General features: G+C 46.4%; 1 protein-coding gene and 1 non-coding gene across 6 annotated transcripts in view; one reads left to right on the plus strand and one right to left on the minus strand.

Moving 5' to 3' along the window:
* The window catches only part of LOC142576175 (venom metalloproteinase antarease TserMP_A-like), a 107,316-nt gene extending 96,577 nt beyond the window's left edge, over window positions 1–10,739 (plus strand). For all 5 annotated transcript variants that reach the window (XM_075686165.1, XM_075686168.1, XM_075686167.1 and 2 more), the window contains 2 exons: window positions 3,002–3,130; window positions 10,569–10,739. In XM_075686165.1, the coding sequence (XP_075542280.1) occupies window positions 3,002–3,130; window positions 10,569–10,601 (162 nt within the window). In that variant the 3' untranslated portion in view covers window positions 10,602–10,739. The remainder of the gene's footprint in view (window positions 1–3,001; window positions 3,131–10,568) is intronic.
* TRNAT-UGU (transfer RNA threonine (anticodon UGU)) lies at window positions 1,087–1,159 on the minus strand. The gene has a single exon. It is a non-coding gene; the product is annotated as a tRNA-Thr (tRNA).
* Window positions 10,740–12,341: the final 1,602 nt, after the last annotated feature.

Raw genomic sequence — 12,341 nt, forward strand, 5'->3', positions numbered from 1 at the left:
CCTGCCGGTCCCGACGTGGGATTAGTCGCGTGCGCGACGACTTCGAGTCCTCGCTGAACCTGCAACAAAGCTTCACTCACTCACTCACTCACTCACTCACTCACTCACTCACTCACTCACTCACTCACTCACTCACTCACTCACTCACTCATTCATTCATTCATATATCACATATTTCTCTCGGAAATAGTCCTAAGGTCAACATGCTCCTTACAAACTAATATTATCTTTCTAAGAATCTAAGGCACGTGCTTGTGTCTCTGTATATATTCTGTTGTGTCCAATGTTCCAGGCCTTCTTTTTCACCATGTGAACCAAAACAAATATGAAGCATAACGAAACATCTGTCACTCACGACGCAAGGTTTCGTGCATATAATCATGCAGCGACAAGCATGGACCGGTAATTTAACACACACACACACACACACACACACACACACACACACACACACACACACACACACACACACACACACACACATATATATATATAGTCATATCGTCAGAAGCCAACAAACACTGACACTAAGGACGACATACGGGAAATTACCTTTGCCTAATTAATCAAAATAAGGAAGCGATAAGCAAATGGAAACGAAAGTGGATGAAAAAACAACTTGCCGCAGGTGGGGAACGGTCCCACAACCTTCGCATTACACGTGCGATGCGCTACCAATTGAGCTGCAGCGGCGCCATTTCCCCATCCACTTTCTTTGTTACTTACGTTTCCTAGTAGAACCCTAGGAGTGTTAGCCAGCGCCACCGCTCACAAACCTTGGCGGTGCATTTGGAACATCATTTCTGCCGCAGGCATCACGAGAACGCGATCTTTTTGGGTGAAGGCAACCAGTCAATAAACGCACGCATGCTACCTAGAGGCATCAATGTTGCCCGATTCGAGAACCTCGTTATGTAACGAACGAGAAAAAGGGGATTAACCGAGGGGCCGGATTTTATTAGCTATATAGTAGGAAGCCAACAAACACTGACACCAAGGACGACATAGGGGAAATCACCTTTGCCTAATTAATCAAAATAAGGAAGCGATAAGCAAATGGAAACGAAAGTGGATGAAAAAACAACTTGCCGCAGGTGGGGAACGGTCCCACAACCTTCGCATTACACGTGCGACGCTCTACCAATTGAGCTACCGTGGCGCCGTTTCCCCATCCACTTTCTTGGGTATTTACGTTTCCTAGTAGAACCCTAGGAGTGTTAGCCATCGCCACCACTCACAAACTTTGGCGGCAGATGTGGAACATCCTTCCTGCCGCAGGCCTCACGAGAACGTGATCTTTTTCGGTGAAGGCAACCGGTCAATAAACCCACACATGCTACCTGAAGGCATCAATGTTGCCGGATTCGAGACCCTCGTTATGTGATGAACGAGAAGAAAAGGGATTGACCGAGGGTCCCGGTTTTAATTAGTCGTATGAAAAGAAGCCAACAAACACTGAGATTAAAGACAACATAGGGGAAATTACTTCTGCCTAACAAATGAAAATAAAGAAACGATAAATTAATGGTAATGAAAGTGGATGAAGAAATAACTTGCCCCATGTGGGCAACGATCCCACAACGTTCGCATTACGCATGCATATATATATATATATATATATATATATATATATATATATATATATATATATGTGTGTGTGTGCTACAGTATAAATTACTGCTCCATGCTTATCGCCTCATGATTATATGCACGAAACCTTGCGTCGTGAGCGAGAGCTATTTCGTTTGGCATCACATGTGTTTTGGTTCTTATGGTGAAAAAGAAGGCCTGAAACACGGAACACGACGCAAAATACAGAGAGAAGCAAGCATGTGCCATCGTGTCTTCTTTGTTGTATGCCGCGTGTTAGAGCGACCCATCTTCACCGTTCTTCCACTCCAATTGACTCTTTGGTCAATGACTACAGTGATGATTCTCTTTCTTCGAAACTTGATTACTAAGATTGTGTCTCTTCCGGCGATTCCCAGTTGAATGAATGTAATTAAATTGGTCCTTAAATGAGAATGTAACATTTGGACTATTAGCGAATTAGCAAGCCAAATTTTCTTATAGATACGTAAAGAGATTTCTGAATCCACGGGTGACACTGTGCCTGCTGCTAAGGCGAATGGTAAACTCCGTTTCTAGCCACACTTAGTCACTCAGTAACGCGCCGTCAATCCGTAGCACATGAAATGGCGACTCTCTAAAGTCCGAACGAATAAGGGAAACAATAAAAAATAACCACACCATCTACCCAACAGTATTGGTGGCTATAAGAGCGACGAAGTACTTGAAAGAGGGATGTCTTTCCCTAAAGGAAGCGGTGGTGAAGCGGCTCCCCTGTGGTCCCACGTTCTTGCAAAACGAGCTCGGCAGAGAGCCGTCCTGCTCGCAGAAAGAGTCATACCTCCTCTCTTTCGCGCTCGTCTCGTGGAAACGCGCTCGTAGAGTCGTCTTCCCCGATGCAGTGTGATTGAGGTGTCCTCCCCCGAGCAGCGTGGACGCGATAGCGGATCGAGAGGGCATGGTGCGCATTTACTGCCCCTTCTCCCCGCTTCCGGCCGGATCACGGCGCTGGTGTACGCACGTGCTTCGCACAGTGTCTACTTTTCGCACACACGTATAAAAAGTCATTTTACGGTAGAAGCTTGTAAACCCCCACATTCATTTTACGCTGTGACCATCATTATACGCATATTCAAGGCCACTAAAAGGCGAAGCGCAGTCTCAGTTGTGTGTTTCGCCTACACTACGTTAACAGGATTTGCCCTATGCCTGAAATCTCTCGTTGCAACATTCCACTGGAAGTTGTTTCCTCAGCTATTGCGCTTTCGCTGTCACTTATGCTGTTACTGTTTTGCTATGATGAACCACTAGTAAAATACTGTGCGCAATATAAGTTCTACCCACTTCACCTCATACATTTATTAACCAGTACAACGTATGGCAGGCTGTGTAACGTGGGCGAGGTAAAACATTTGTTCCTTTTTTTTCGCAGCTGGATTCCGACCTCCAACAGTGCGTATTCCGCTGTTTGGTAAAGTACACTGATCCTAAGAAGCCAATGGAGAATCGCACATCATTTGCGATGGATGGAACGCCCTGCTCTGAATCTGAGCCCCTGAAGGTGAAAAGTTCCCAGACGTCCCTAGGGGAAGTAAAAGCCCAGTTTGTTGAGTAGCTGGGTCGCTAAGGCCAAGAAAAGAGAGAGAGAGAGAGATGCAAATGAGAGAAAGGCAGGGAGGTTAACCAGACTTAAAACCTCCGGTTTTAAGTCAAGCTAAGTTTAAGTCGGCCAAGAAAAAAAATTTTTGTGTACTACTGTGTGCAGCTCAGGTACCGCGCTGCCTATTTCAGGTACCCTACTGGAAAATTCAGTAACTAGAACACGACCAAGAGAAATGCATTATTGCAATTCCCTTCTGAGCTCATAGCGGTGTATTGTCATAGGTTTTTTCTTTATTTTTGTTTAGTTTTTATGGAGAGGGATTTTTCTGCAGCCAACATTTGTACGAGAACTTATTTCACTACTATTACGCATTCGACGAACTCTATAAGATATTAATGAATGAGGGCTATATTGTTTTTTTTTTCTTATCGCAATCTCACCAAAGACTGCAATATTCTAAAGAGACGTTTAAGTCCTTCCAGTGTTCTTGGTTGGTTTTTTTATGTGTATATGTACTTTAATATACCAATTAAAAATCTGCCAACCACACATTTCATTTCTTTTGCTTCTATAAGAGTTGGTGCTTGCTGACCTAAATTATGTCACCATGTATGTAATTTTTTTGTTACCACATAGCCCTTTAACGCATATTCCACCAGCTTATTATCAGAATATAAAGTTTCAGTAACTGACCTCATTCCTAACTTTTTTTATCATGCTGATTTAATAACGTTACTAAATATAAAGTGTTCTTGACATTGGTGTACTGCATTTCTGAAATCGAAAAAAGATCACTGCTACCACGATCAGAGAAGTGGAACCTGTTTTGTGCCTTCTCGCAGCACTAGAGATGTTCATTTTCGCTACAGTTTCATTACAGCAGAAAACCTTTATATGCATTGTTTTTTTTCTGCCTGCACACTTTTGTACGCACATAATGCATGTGCAGTGTTTGCGCATATTTTTTGCAAGCGGGCTCCTCGGAAGTACTGCCCATGTTCAGCATTCAGCAAGAAATATTTCAAGCTCATATTATTATTTCATCATTATTTGTTATCTAGTCATTTTGCTTGCGCAATTCCATTTCCATCACCATGGAATAGCAGAAAAAATATGGATGCTCCTTGAGGCTGCATCTTGACCTTTCGTGCTATGAAAATTTCTGCTCTCACTTTAGCTATTCTTCGAATGCCTTCTGTCTGTCTAAATCCATCTGCGCATTCTCTGCCAGACTGAAATGACTAGCCACCCATCCTTTGAATATTGGGTGACACTATCGGGAGTATGTGGAGGTGACCTTTTTTTTTTCTTTTTGCACTAAGCAATTCAGGATGGAAAATGGTATTCTGTGATACTGAAGAAACTTTGAGAGCTATTTTATTCGTGAACCAGCCTACGCGACCGCATAGGCTGGGGCTGGTGAGGACCACAGAAAAAGGTAAAGTAGGCACTAGGTCTGCAGTTTGTGATGTGACCCCATTCTGCGAGACTGGCTAGGTCACGGCGTTCCTTCAATTTTACAACTAAGCTGGTAGCATCTCCTTGGTCGGCTTTTTTTTTTCGTTTCCACGTCTGTGTGGCAAAAATGTGGGCTGATCTCCGCGGAGCTAGTGCAATACCGGGCCAACCCGCGATGCAGGGGAAGCAGGCTTCAAGCACTCAGCAGAGTGAAGCGAAAGGTGCATACATTGTTTGCAATTACGCGTACAGCATACAGAACAGCATTCGTACCCGCCGTCGTTGCTCATTGGCTACGGTGTTGGGCTGCTGAGCACGAGGTCGCGGGATCGAATCCCGGCCACGGCGGCCCATTTCGATGGGGGTGAAATGCGGAAACACCCGCGTACTTAGACTTAGTTGCACGTTAAAGAACCCCAGGTGCACGCTAAATGTTGTATCGGCCGCTGTGTCATAGTGCGAGGTACAAACTGCGCAACCGTGAAGTTTTCTTTCTAATTCGCTATGTCCCCTTTCCATTCCCTCTCTCTCCGAGGCCTAACGGCAGCGGCTATGCTACAGTGGCGACGAGTCAAAACGACACCCTCGCCGTCAAGGCAGACCCAGACACTCCGGCCCTGAAGAGAGCGGTGCCAGCGATTTTCATGGCTTACCAGATGCTCCCGAGCTTCGACGAAAGCACAGATAAGAGGAAGCCGTACTTGATCAAAGTGGAGGTGAATTTCGAAGCAAATGGCATCGTTGAGTCAAGTAAGAAGAGAACACTTCTTGTGGCTGCACTGAGCACGCCGATTATTCAAATCCTTGCCGGAAGAGTGGCTCCCCGCGCACCACACTCTTTGAGTTATGACGAAGTTATCAAAGCCTTGAATGAATACTATGACCCTAAACGGAACGAAATTTGGGCGAGCTACAAATTCTTCAGTCGTTGCCAACTGGAAGGAGAATCTATTCAGGCTTTCCTTGTCGAGACCCGTCGCATCGGAGCCAACTTCAACTTCCGCAGTTGCCTTCACAGGATGATCTGAGACAGGATTGTCTGCGGTGTACGTTTAAGTGCAGTACGCAAACAACTCTTGGCAAAGAAAGAGCTAACGCTAGAAGAAGCCGAAGCGACAGCAACAGCTACTGAAGCCGCGGAAAACGATGCACTAAAAATTTCGTCAGAAGTAACGCCACTATTGAACATGCAAGCGCGACGCCGGCCAACACCAAGAGAAAGCGCCGAAAATGCAGCGTTTCCGCAATGCGGTAGATGTGGAATCTTGAAACATGACGCTAACAGCTACAGCTGAGCCAAAGCGCGCTATTATCACTGTGGTCAACGTGACATCTCACAAAAATGTGTCCCAATCGCCGCGACAAGCAACTCGGGTTGCTGCGCCTGCGCCTCATGGTCAAACATTAACAGTGCAAGAAACCACATCGGAAGATTGCTATGAAAATTCTCATATCTGGACTTTTCTGTCGGCGCGAACGAAGTGTCTCGAGCCGCTAATTTGCCGTACATTCAATTGGGGCGGTATAGAAATGGCAATGGAAGTACACAGGGTCACCAGTATGCGTCATAGGGTGACAGATTTTCGATAAGCATTGCAAACACTGGCCAAATTTGAAGCCTTCACATCGGAAGCTTTCGTGCTACGCTGGAAGGCTGCCTGTCTTAGGGGAGCTTCAGCTAGCTGTTGCGCACCAAGGTGTGTCACTTGAATACACGCTCATAGTACTAGACTGCACCGGAACAAGCCTGTGCGGTTCAGACCTGTTAACCCTGCTGGATAGGGCTGGAGTTCCAATACTGCAAGTCAGTAAAAGAGAAGGGCCGGTGACGGGAGAAGCCATCAGCCACATCAGCCTCCTGTTATATTTCAAAGGAAGATGGATACCATTCTAGCGGGCCTGCCTGGAGTTCAGGAATACTTAGATGATGTGCTTGTGTCTGAAAAGGCGGCAGACAACGGAACTCAGCTGAAAACAGTGTTGCAGCGATTTAGAGAGCATGGCGTGAGCCTGCGATACGACAAATGCAATTTTAGCCAGCTATCGGTTACTTATCTGGGACACCATATCGATCATCTCGGTCTTCACCCGACGGAAAAGAACGAGGAAGCTATCGTGAAAGCACCGAGCCCTCGCAACGGGAGTGAGCTGCGTTCGTTTGTCGGAATGCTAACATTTTATTCAAGGTTTTCCCCGAACATGTTAAGCGTGTTGTCCCCGTTGTATCAGTTACTAGAAAAGAATGCGCGATGGCAGTGTAACCAGCCCCAGGAAACTGCGTTCGCCAAGGCCAAACAGTGTCTCATGGATGCCGAACTGCTTGCCCATTTTGACCCGTTAAAGGAGCTGAAACTGGAGTGCGACGCTTTCCCACACGGCATTGGCGCAGTACTGTTTCACACAGTAGGCAGTGTCCACAGACCGATCGGATTCCGTTCAAGGACTCTCACGATAGCCGAACGGAATTACTCACAGCTGGAGCGTGAGGCGCTGGCACTAGTTTTTGCGGTCACGAGATTCCGAGACTATCTCTTGAGCCGTAAATTCACCTTGGTTACAGACCACCAGCCTCTCCTCGGCTTGCTAAGACCCGACCGCCCGACACCCTCTATGGCTGCAGCCCGCATTCAGCGTTAGGCGCTCTATATCGGAGAATATCGTTACAAACTTCAGTACACTCCCGGAAGGCAACTGCTGAACTGGGACGCCCTCAGCAGGTTTCCGCTGCAATCACCCGGTCCCAGTACAGAGCCCCAAGAGCCGCATGAGTACCTTTTTTCTTTGGAAATCCTGGAGGACGGCACAGTCACGACACGAGAGCTGAAGGACCTTACAGCCGTCGACTCGACACTAGATCGCGTGAAGCCTTACGTGCTACATGGTTAGCCTAGAAGCTCGAAAGGCCTTGAGCCGTGCCTGGTGGTATTTGTTGACAGTAGACTGGAGTTGTCCCTGGCACATGGGTTAATTTATTGGGGCCATCGAGTGGTTGTACCTGCCGGTGCGCGAAAACTATTGCTGCAGCTGCTGCATGAAACCCACCAAGGGTCTTCGCCGATGAAATCCATTGCGCGATTGTTGTTTTGATGGCCAAGCCTAGACTGCGAGATTGAATAAATGTCGGCTCAGTGCAAGAATTGCATCGACAATTTCCCCATGCCGCCAGCTGCTCCACCAGCAAGCTGGCCACAAAGGTTTGAGAAGTGGTTTTGCCGGATCGATAGAAGGCAAGATGATGATTGTGCTTCCACTGAAGCAAGCTACCACGACAGCTACAATCCACTGTTTGCGGGACATATTCAGTAGATTTGGCATGCCAAGAACGATAGTTTCCGCTAACGGAACACAATTCACTAGTCATGAATTTGCAACATTTGTCGAGCACAACATGTCGCACGTTAGGACCGCCCCCTTCCACCCGCAATCTAATGTGGCTGCCGAAAGAGCTGTCCGAACACTGAAAGATGGTCTTCGGAAGCTGAAGGAAGGAAAATTGGAGCACAACCTCATGTGGCTGTTGCTCAATTACAGAAGGACGCCCCGGAAGAGTGGGAAGTCGCCATCAGAGATGCTTCGCGGATACCAGATTAGATCGCGCCTGGATACGTGTTTCCCGAAGGGTAGTGGAGACGCACCGTTTGATAACCAGGATTCGCTGCCCCAACTAGAGAGCCGTGTGTACGTTCGCAACTACGGGACAGGAGACAAATGGACACCAGTACATGTGACATCTACATCTGGGACCCGAATGGTTACAGTAGAAACACCTGGAGCAATTGTCCGGCGGCACGTGGACCAAGTACGTCGTCGGCCTACAGAAACACAGTCACCCGACACTGCGGAAGACGCGCGCTCGGACGGCGCTACATTCAGGCCAGAGGAATCCGTGCCACAGCTCGATGTGAGACTGGAAGCACCTGCTTTGCGGCCTGCAGTTGGGGATCGTCATGCTGACGGTGCCTTCCCGGCACTTCCGTTATCCGGAGCAGTGGTGCCAAACGAACCAGCCCAAGTCCTACGACGCTCGACGAGGACGATGAGACCAGTTGACTGATTTTAGGAGGAAGAAGTGTTGTATCGGCAGCTGTGTCATAGTGCGGGCTACAGACTGCGCGAGCGTGAAGTTTTCTTTCTAACTCTCTATGTCCCCTTTCCATTCCCTCTCTCTCCTGGATTACTATATGACCACCCTACTGTTGACAATAAACACTGGTTTTTACCTGTCTCGTTCCCCGGCGTGTACGTACGTTCCGTTCCTGCCGTCACCTAACGGCTACGGCGATTACGCGTACAGCATGCAGAACAGCATTCGTACCCGCCGTCGTTGCTCAGTGACTATGGTGTTAGGCTGCTGAGCACGAGGTCGCGGGATCGAATCCCGGCCAGGGCGGCCGCATATCGATGGGGGCGAAATGCGGAAACACTCGCGCACTTAGATTTAGGTGCACGTTAAAGAACCCCAGGTGGTCGAAATTTCCGGAGTCCTCCACTACGGCGTGCCTCATAAACAGAAAGTGGTTTAGGCACGTCAAACTCCATAATTTTTAACAGCGTTCGTTTCTATAAAAACAAGCACAAAACAAGCATCCGATCCACATATTTGATGACGAGCCCGGGAGAAATTCATAAGGGCGTTCTGCACCCATTCTAGATGCACCGTCCATGGCGTAATGGCCTCAATCTCGGGCTTGTCTACTAGAGGTCCGGTGTTGGAATTCTGGCATTGAACGTTTTTAATAATACTTATTTATTTCATTGTGCTCTGTATAAAATGTCGAGATTACAAAGTCACGACGCCGCTTAAAGCTCCATGAAAGAAGTTGAGGCAAATCCATGTACTTCCTATAATTCACATGCTGGCTCAACCACGATTCCAGCTCTCGTTCGCACTCCAGTTGCAGCCGTGCTATGAGTAGGCGACGCAAAGTTAGGGCTCCCGAGGAACTGCAGTGACCGCATAGCGATTCTGACTACCGTTACTTAAACGTAATCAAACATTTCATACACCCATCGGCAGGTGCAGTGGTTTTCAGCAGCTCTGCTGGACATCCACTTTCACAGGGCCGGGATAGCGAGTCGATTTTTTTTTTCGCAGACGAACTACTGTCGGAGGCCTAGCCATAAGCAGGCAGCTCCTGCTGAAGAAATGTAGCCTCGGCGTTTTCTGCGCGCCATTATTGGTTTCAGAAATAAATTTGGCAATGAAACCAGAGAGGTTCATTATATGCCATACTTATCCTTTGCGTAAAATTCTGAAATCGGCAGAATCCTTCACCATTTAGTCATAAAGCTGTAACTTAGTGCAGCACTGTAATAGGGTTATACAAAACCTTGCACTATCAGAGCGAAGTCTGGTGCTGTATTTAATGTGCATGTCGTAGGCTAGGTAGTCGCATGGGTGATCGACTTCGCCGACGACCAGAAACATTTAGTTTATCCGCAAGAATGCGCGGCTCCAGGTGCCTCAACATGGCACAGAAGTGCGTCCAAGTAGAGCTGAAGAACAAAGACAAAGTAAAACGCCACGAGAGTGCTCTAATTGCGTCTTTGCTATACCTGCGTTCTACAGTGAAGCAAAAATGCAAGAAATCTGCATGGATGAAACCCTGTTGTGCGCACAGGCATTCGTAAAGGAAGGAAAGTGCCTCAGCACCGCAACAGTCATGCATTATGAAATAAATTAAATTATACATTAAAATCTTACGTTGCACTAGACCCTCTTATATGCCATAGTTCGAATACAGATAAGCGACGAATGCAGATGCCGGTAGAGGAAATAGGTATGCGCTGATACTCAGGCAATATGCCTGAAAGCAACTGAATTAGACGTGCATGCGCAATATTCACTCTTTACGAGCATTAACAAAGTTCATGATCACATTAAGGTATCTGAAAGTGTCGAAATTAATAATTCCGTTGTTTGCTTATTCTTTCACAGATATGCCACAACATGAAGTGCGTTAGCCCGTAGCGCAATAGTATGCTTCCATGAGCAAGAATGTGAATTTGCCACAAAACAAAAAAGAAAGAAAACAATCTACGGCGGGCATCCTACCACGCCAAGGTCAACTCATAACCAAAATAAATGATTTTATTTCTGAATGGATACTTTTGCATTATTCTTACTCTCCACATACCGCAATTTTATGAACTATTCGCTCCGATCAGCCTTTATTTGGTGCGATTACACATGGTGAATAATTGTTGTTGCTGCAATACAATGAGCTCGAAAAATAAGCTGCGGCGGGCATCCTACCACGCCAAGGTCAACTCATAACCAAAATAAATGTTTTTCTTTCTGAAAAACAATCTGCGGCGGGCATCCTACCACGCCAAGGTCAACTCATAACCAAAATAAATGTTTTTATTTCTGAATGGATACTTTTGCATTATTCTTTCTCTCCACATACCGCAATTTTATGAACTATTCGCTCCGATCAGTCTTTCTTTGGTGCGATTACACATGGTGAATAATTGTTGTTGCTGCAATACAATGAGCTCGAAAAATAAGCTGCGGCGGGCATCCTACCACGCCAAGGTCAACTCATAACCAAAATAAATGTTTTTCTTTCTGAAAAACAGTCTGCGGCGGGCATCCTACCACGCCAAGGTCAACTCATAACCAAAATAAATGTTTTTCTTTCTGAAAAACAATCTGCGGCGGGCATCCTACCACGCCAAGGTCAACTCATAACCAAAATAAATGTTTTTCTTTCTGAATGGATACTTTTGCATTATTCTTTCTCTCCACATACCGCAATTTTATGAACTATTCGCTCCGATCAGTCTTTCTTTGGTGCGATTACACATGGTGAATAATTGTTGTTGCTGCAATACAATGAGCTCGAAAAATAAGCTGTAGTATTTCCGGACTAACTTGTGAGGAACTTTGGCCTATGCGATGAGAAAGTTAGGCAGGACAGCGGTTCAGTAGTACGAATCGCAGAAAACATTCAAAAACAAAAGGTTGCATGATTGTCGAGTCTTTTTGCTGACCAAATAACCACGATACGGTGAGAATAAACATTGCAAGCTCCATAGCACTGTTGGTGATATCAGAAAACATACCTTTTGCAATATGCGTCAACGATTTCGCAGAAAAATTTAACAACACGTCCAGATGTATAGCCTGGCTCCCTCACTTAAGGTAACTCTTGTCACTGGCAAGTTACTTATTAAGTAATAGTGACAAAGTAACAATGAATACCCACCGCTCGACACACCTTTCAAAACAGAAGCGCCGGGTAAGCCACGTGCAATTTATTATGCACTGTTTGTCTTGACACTGCACTACGTTTGCCTTGAGACAACATAAAACCTCGGGTGATCTTATGCGCTGACTACTCGCCGCCAAGAATGACTCGTTAGTTTAACTACCGGTCTTGCAGTTACCACTACCAACCCCCGACGCAGTGGGTGTAATTAGCATATCGATATTACGTATAGGCGTCGGCATCCGTACCCTGGGGTATCAGTTCTTTATTTAAGCACTTGCTTTCCTCCCGGTGCATGTCAAAGACGCTGCCACCGTAAGACCGAGTACCACACGGCTAAATTCGGCAAATTATTCTCGACGAAATGCACCACTTGAAACAGGCCCTTAAATCACCTCTCGGGCTTCGTGAGGAAACACATTTCGCGAATAATATACGCAGCTGCGCAAATCTCAGCCAAGTTTTGCAGTTGTGTGCGGTAAGTGTAGTTCGCAAGC

Source organism: Dermacentor variabilis, chromosome 3, assembly GCF_050947875.1.
Source record: "Dermacentor variabilis isolate Ectoservices chromosome 3, ASM5094787v1, whole genome shotgun sequence".
NCBI classification, from domain to species: domain Eukaryota; kingdom Metazoa; phylum Arthropoda; class Arachnida; order Ixodida; family Ixodidae; genus Dermacentor; species Dermacentor variabilis.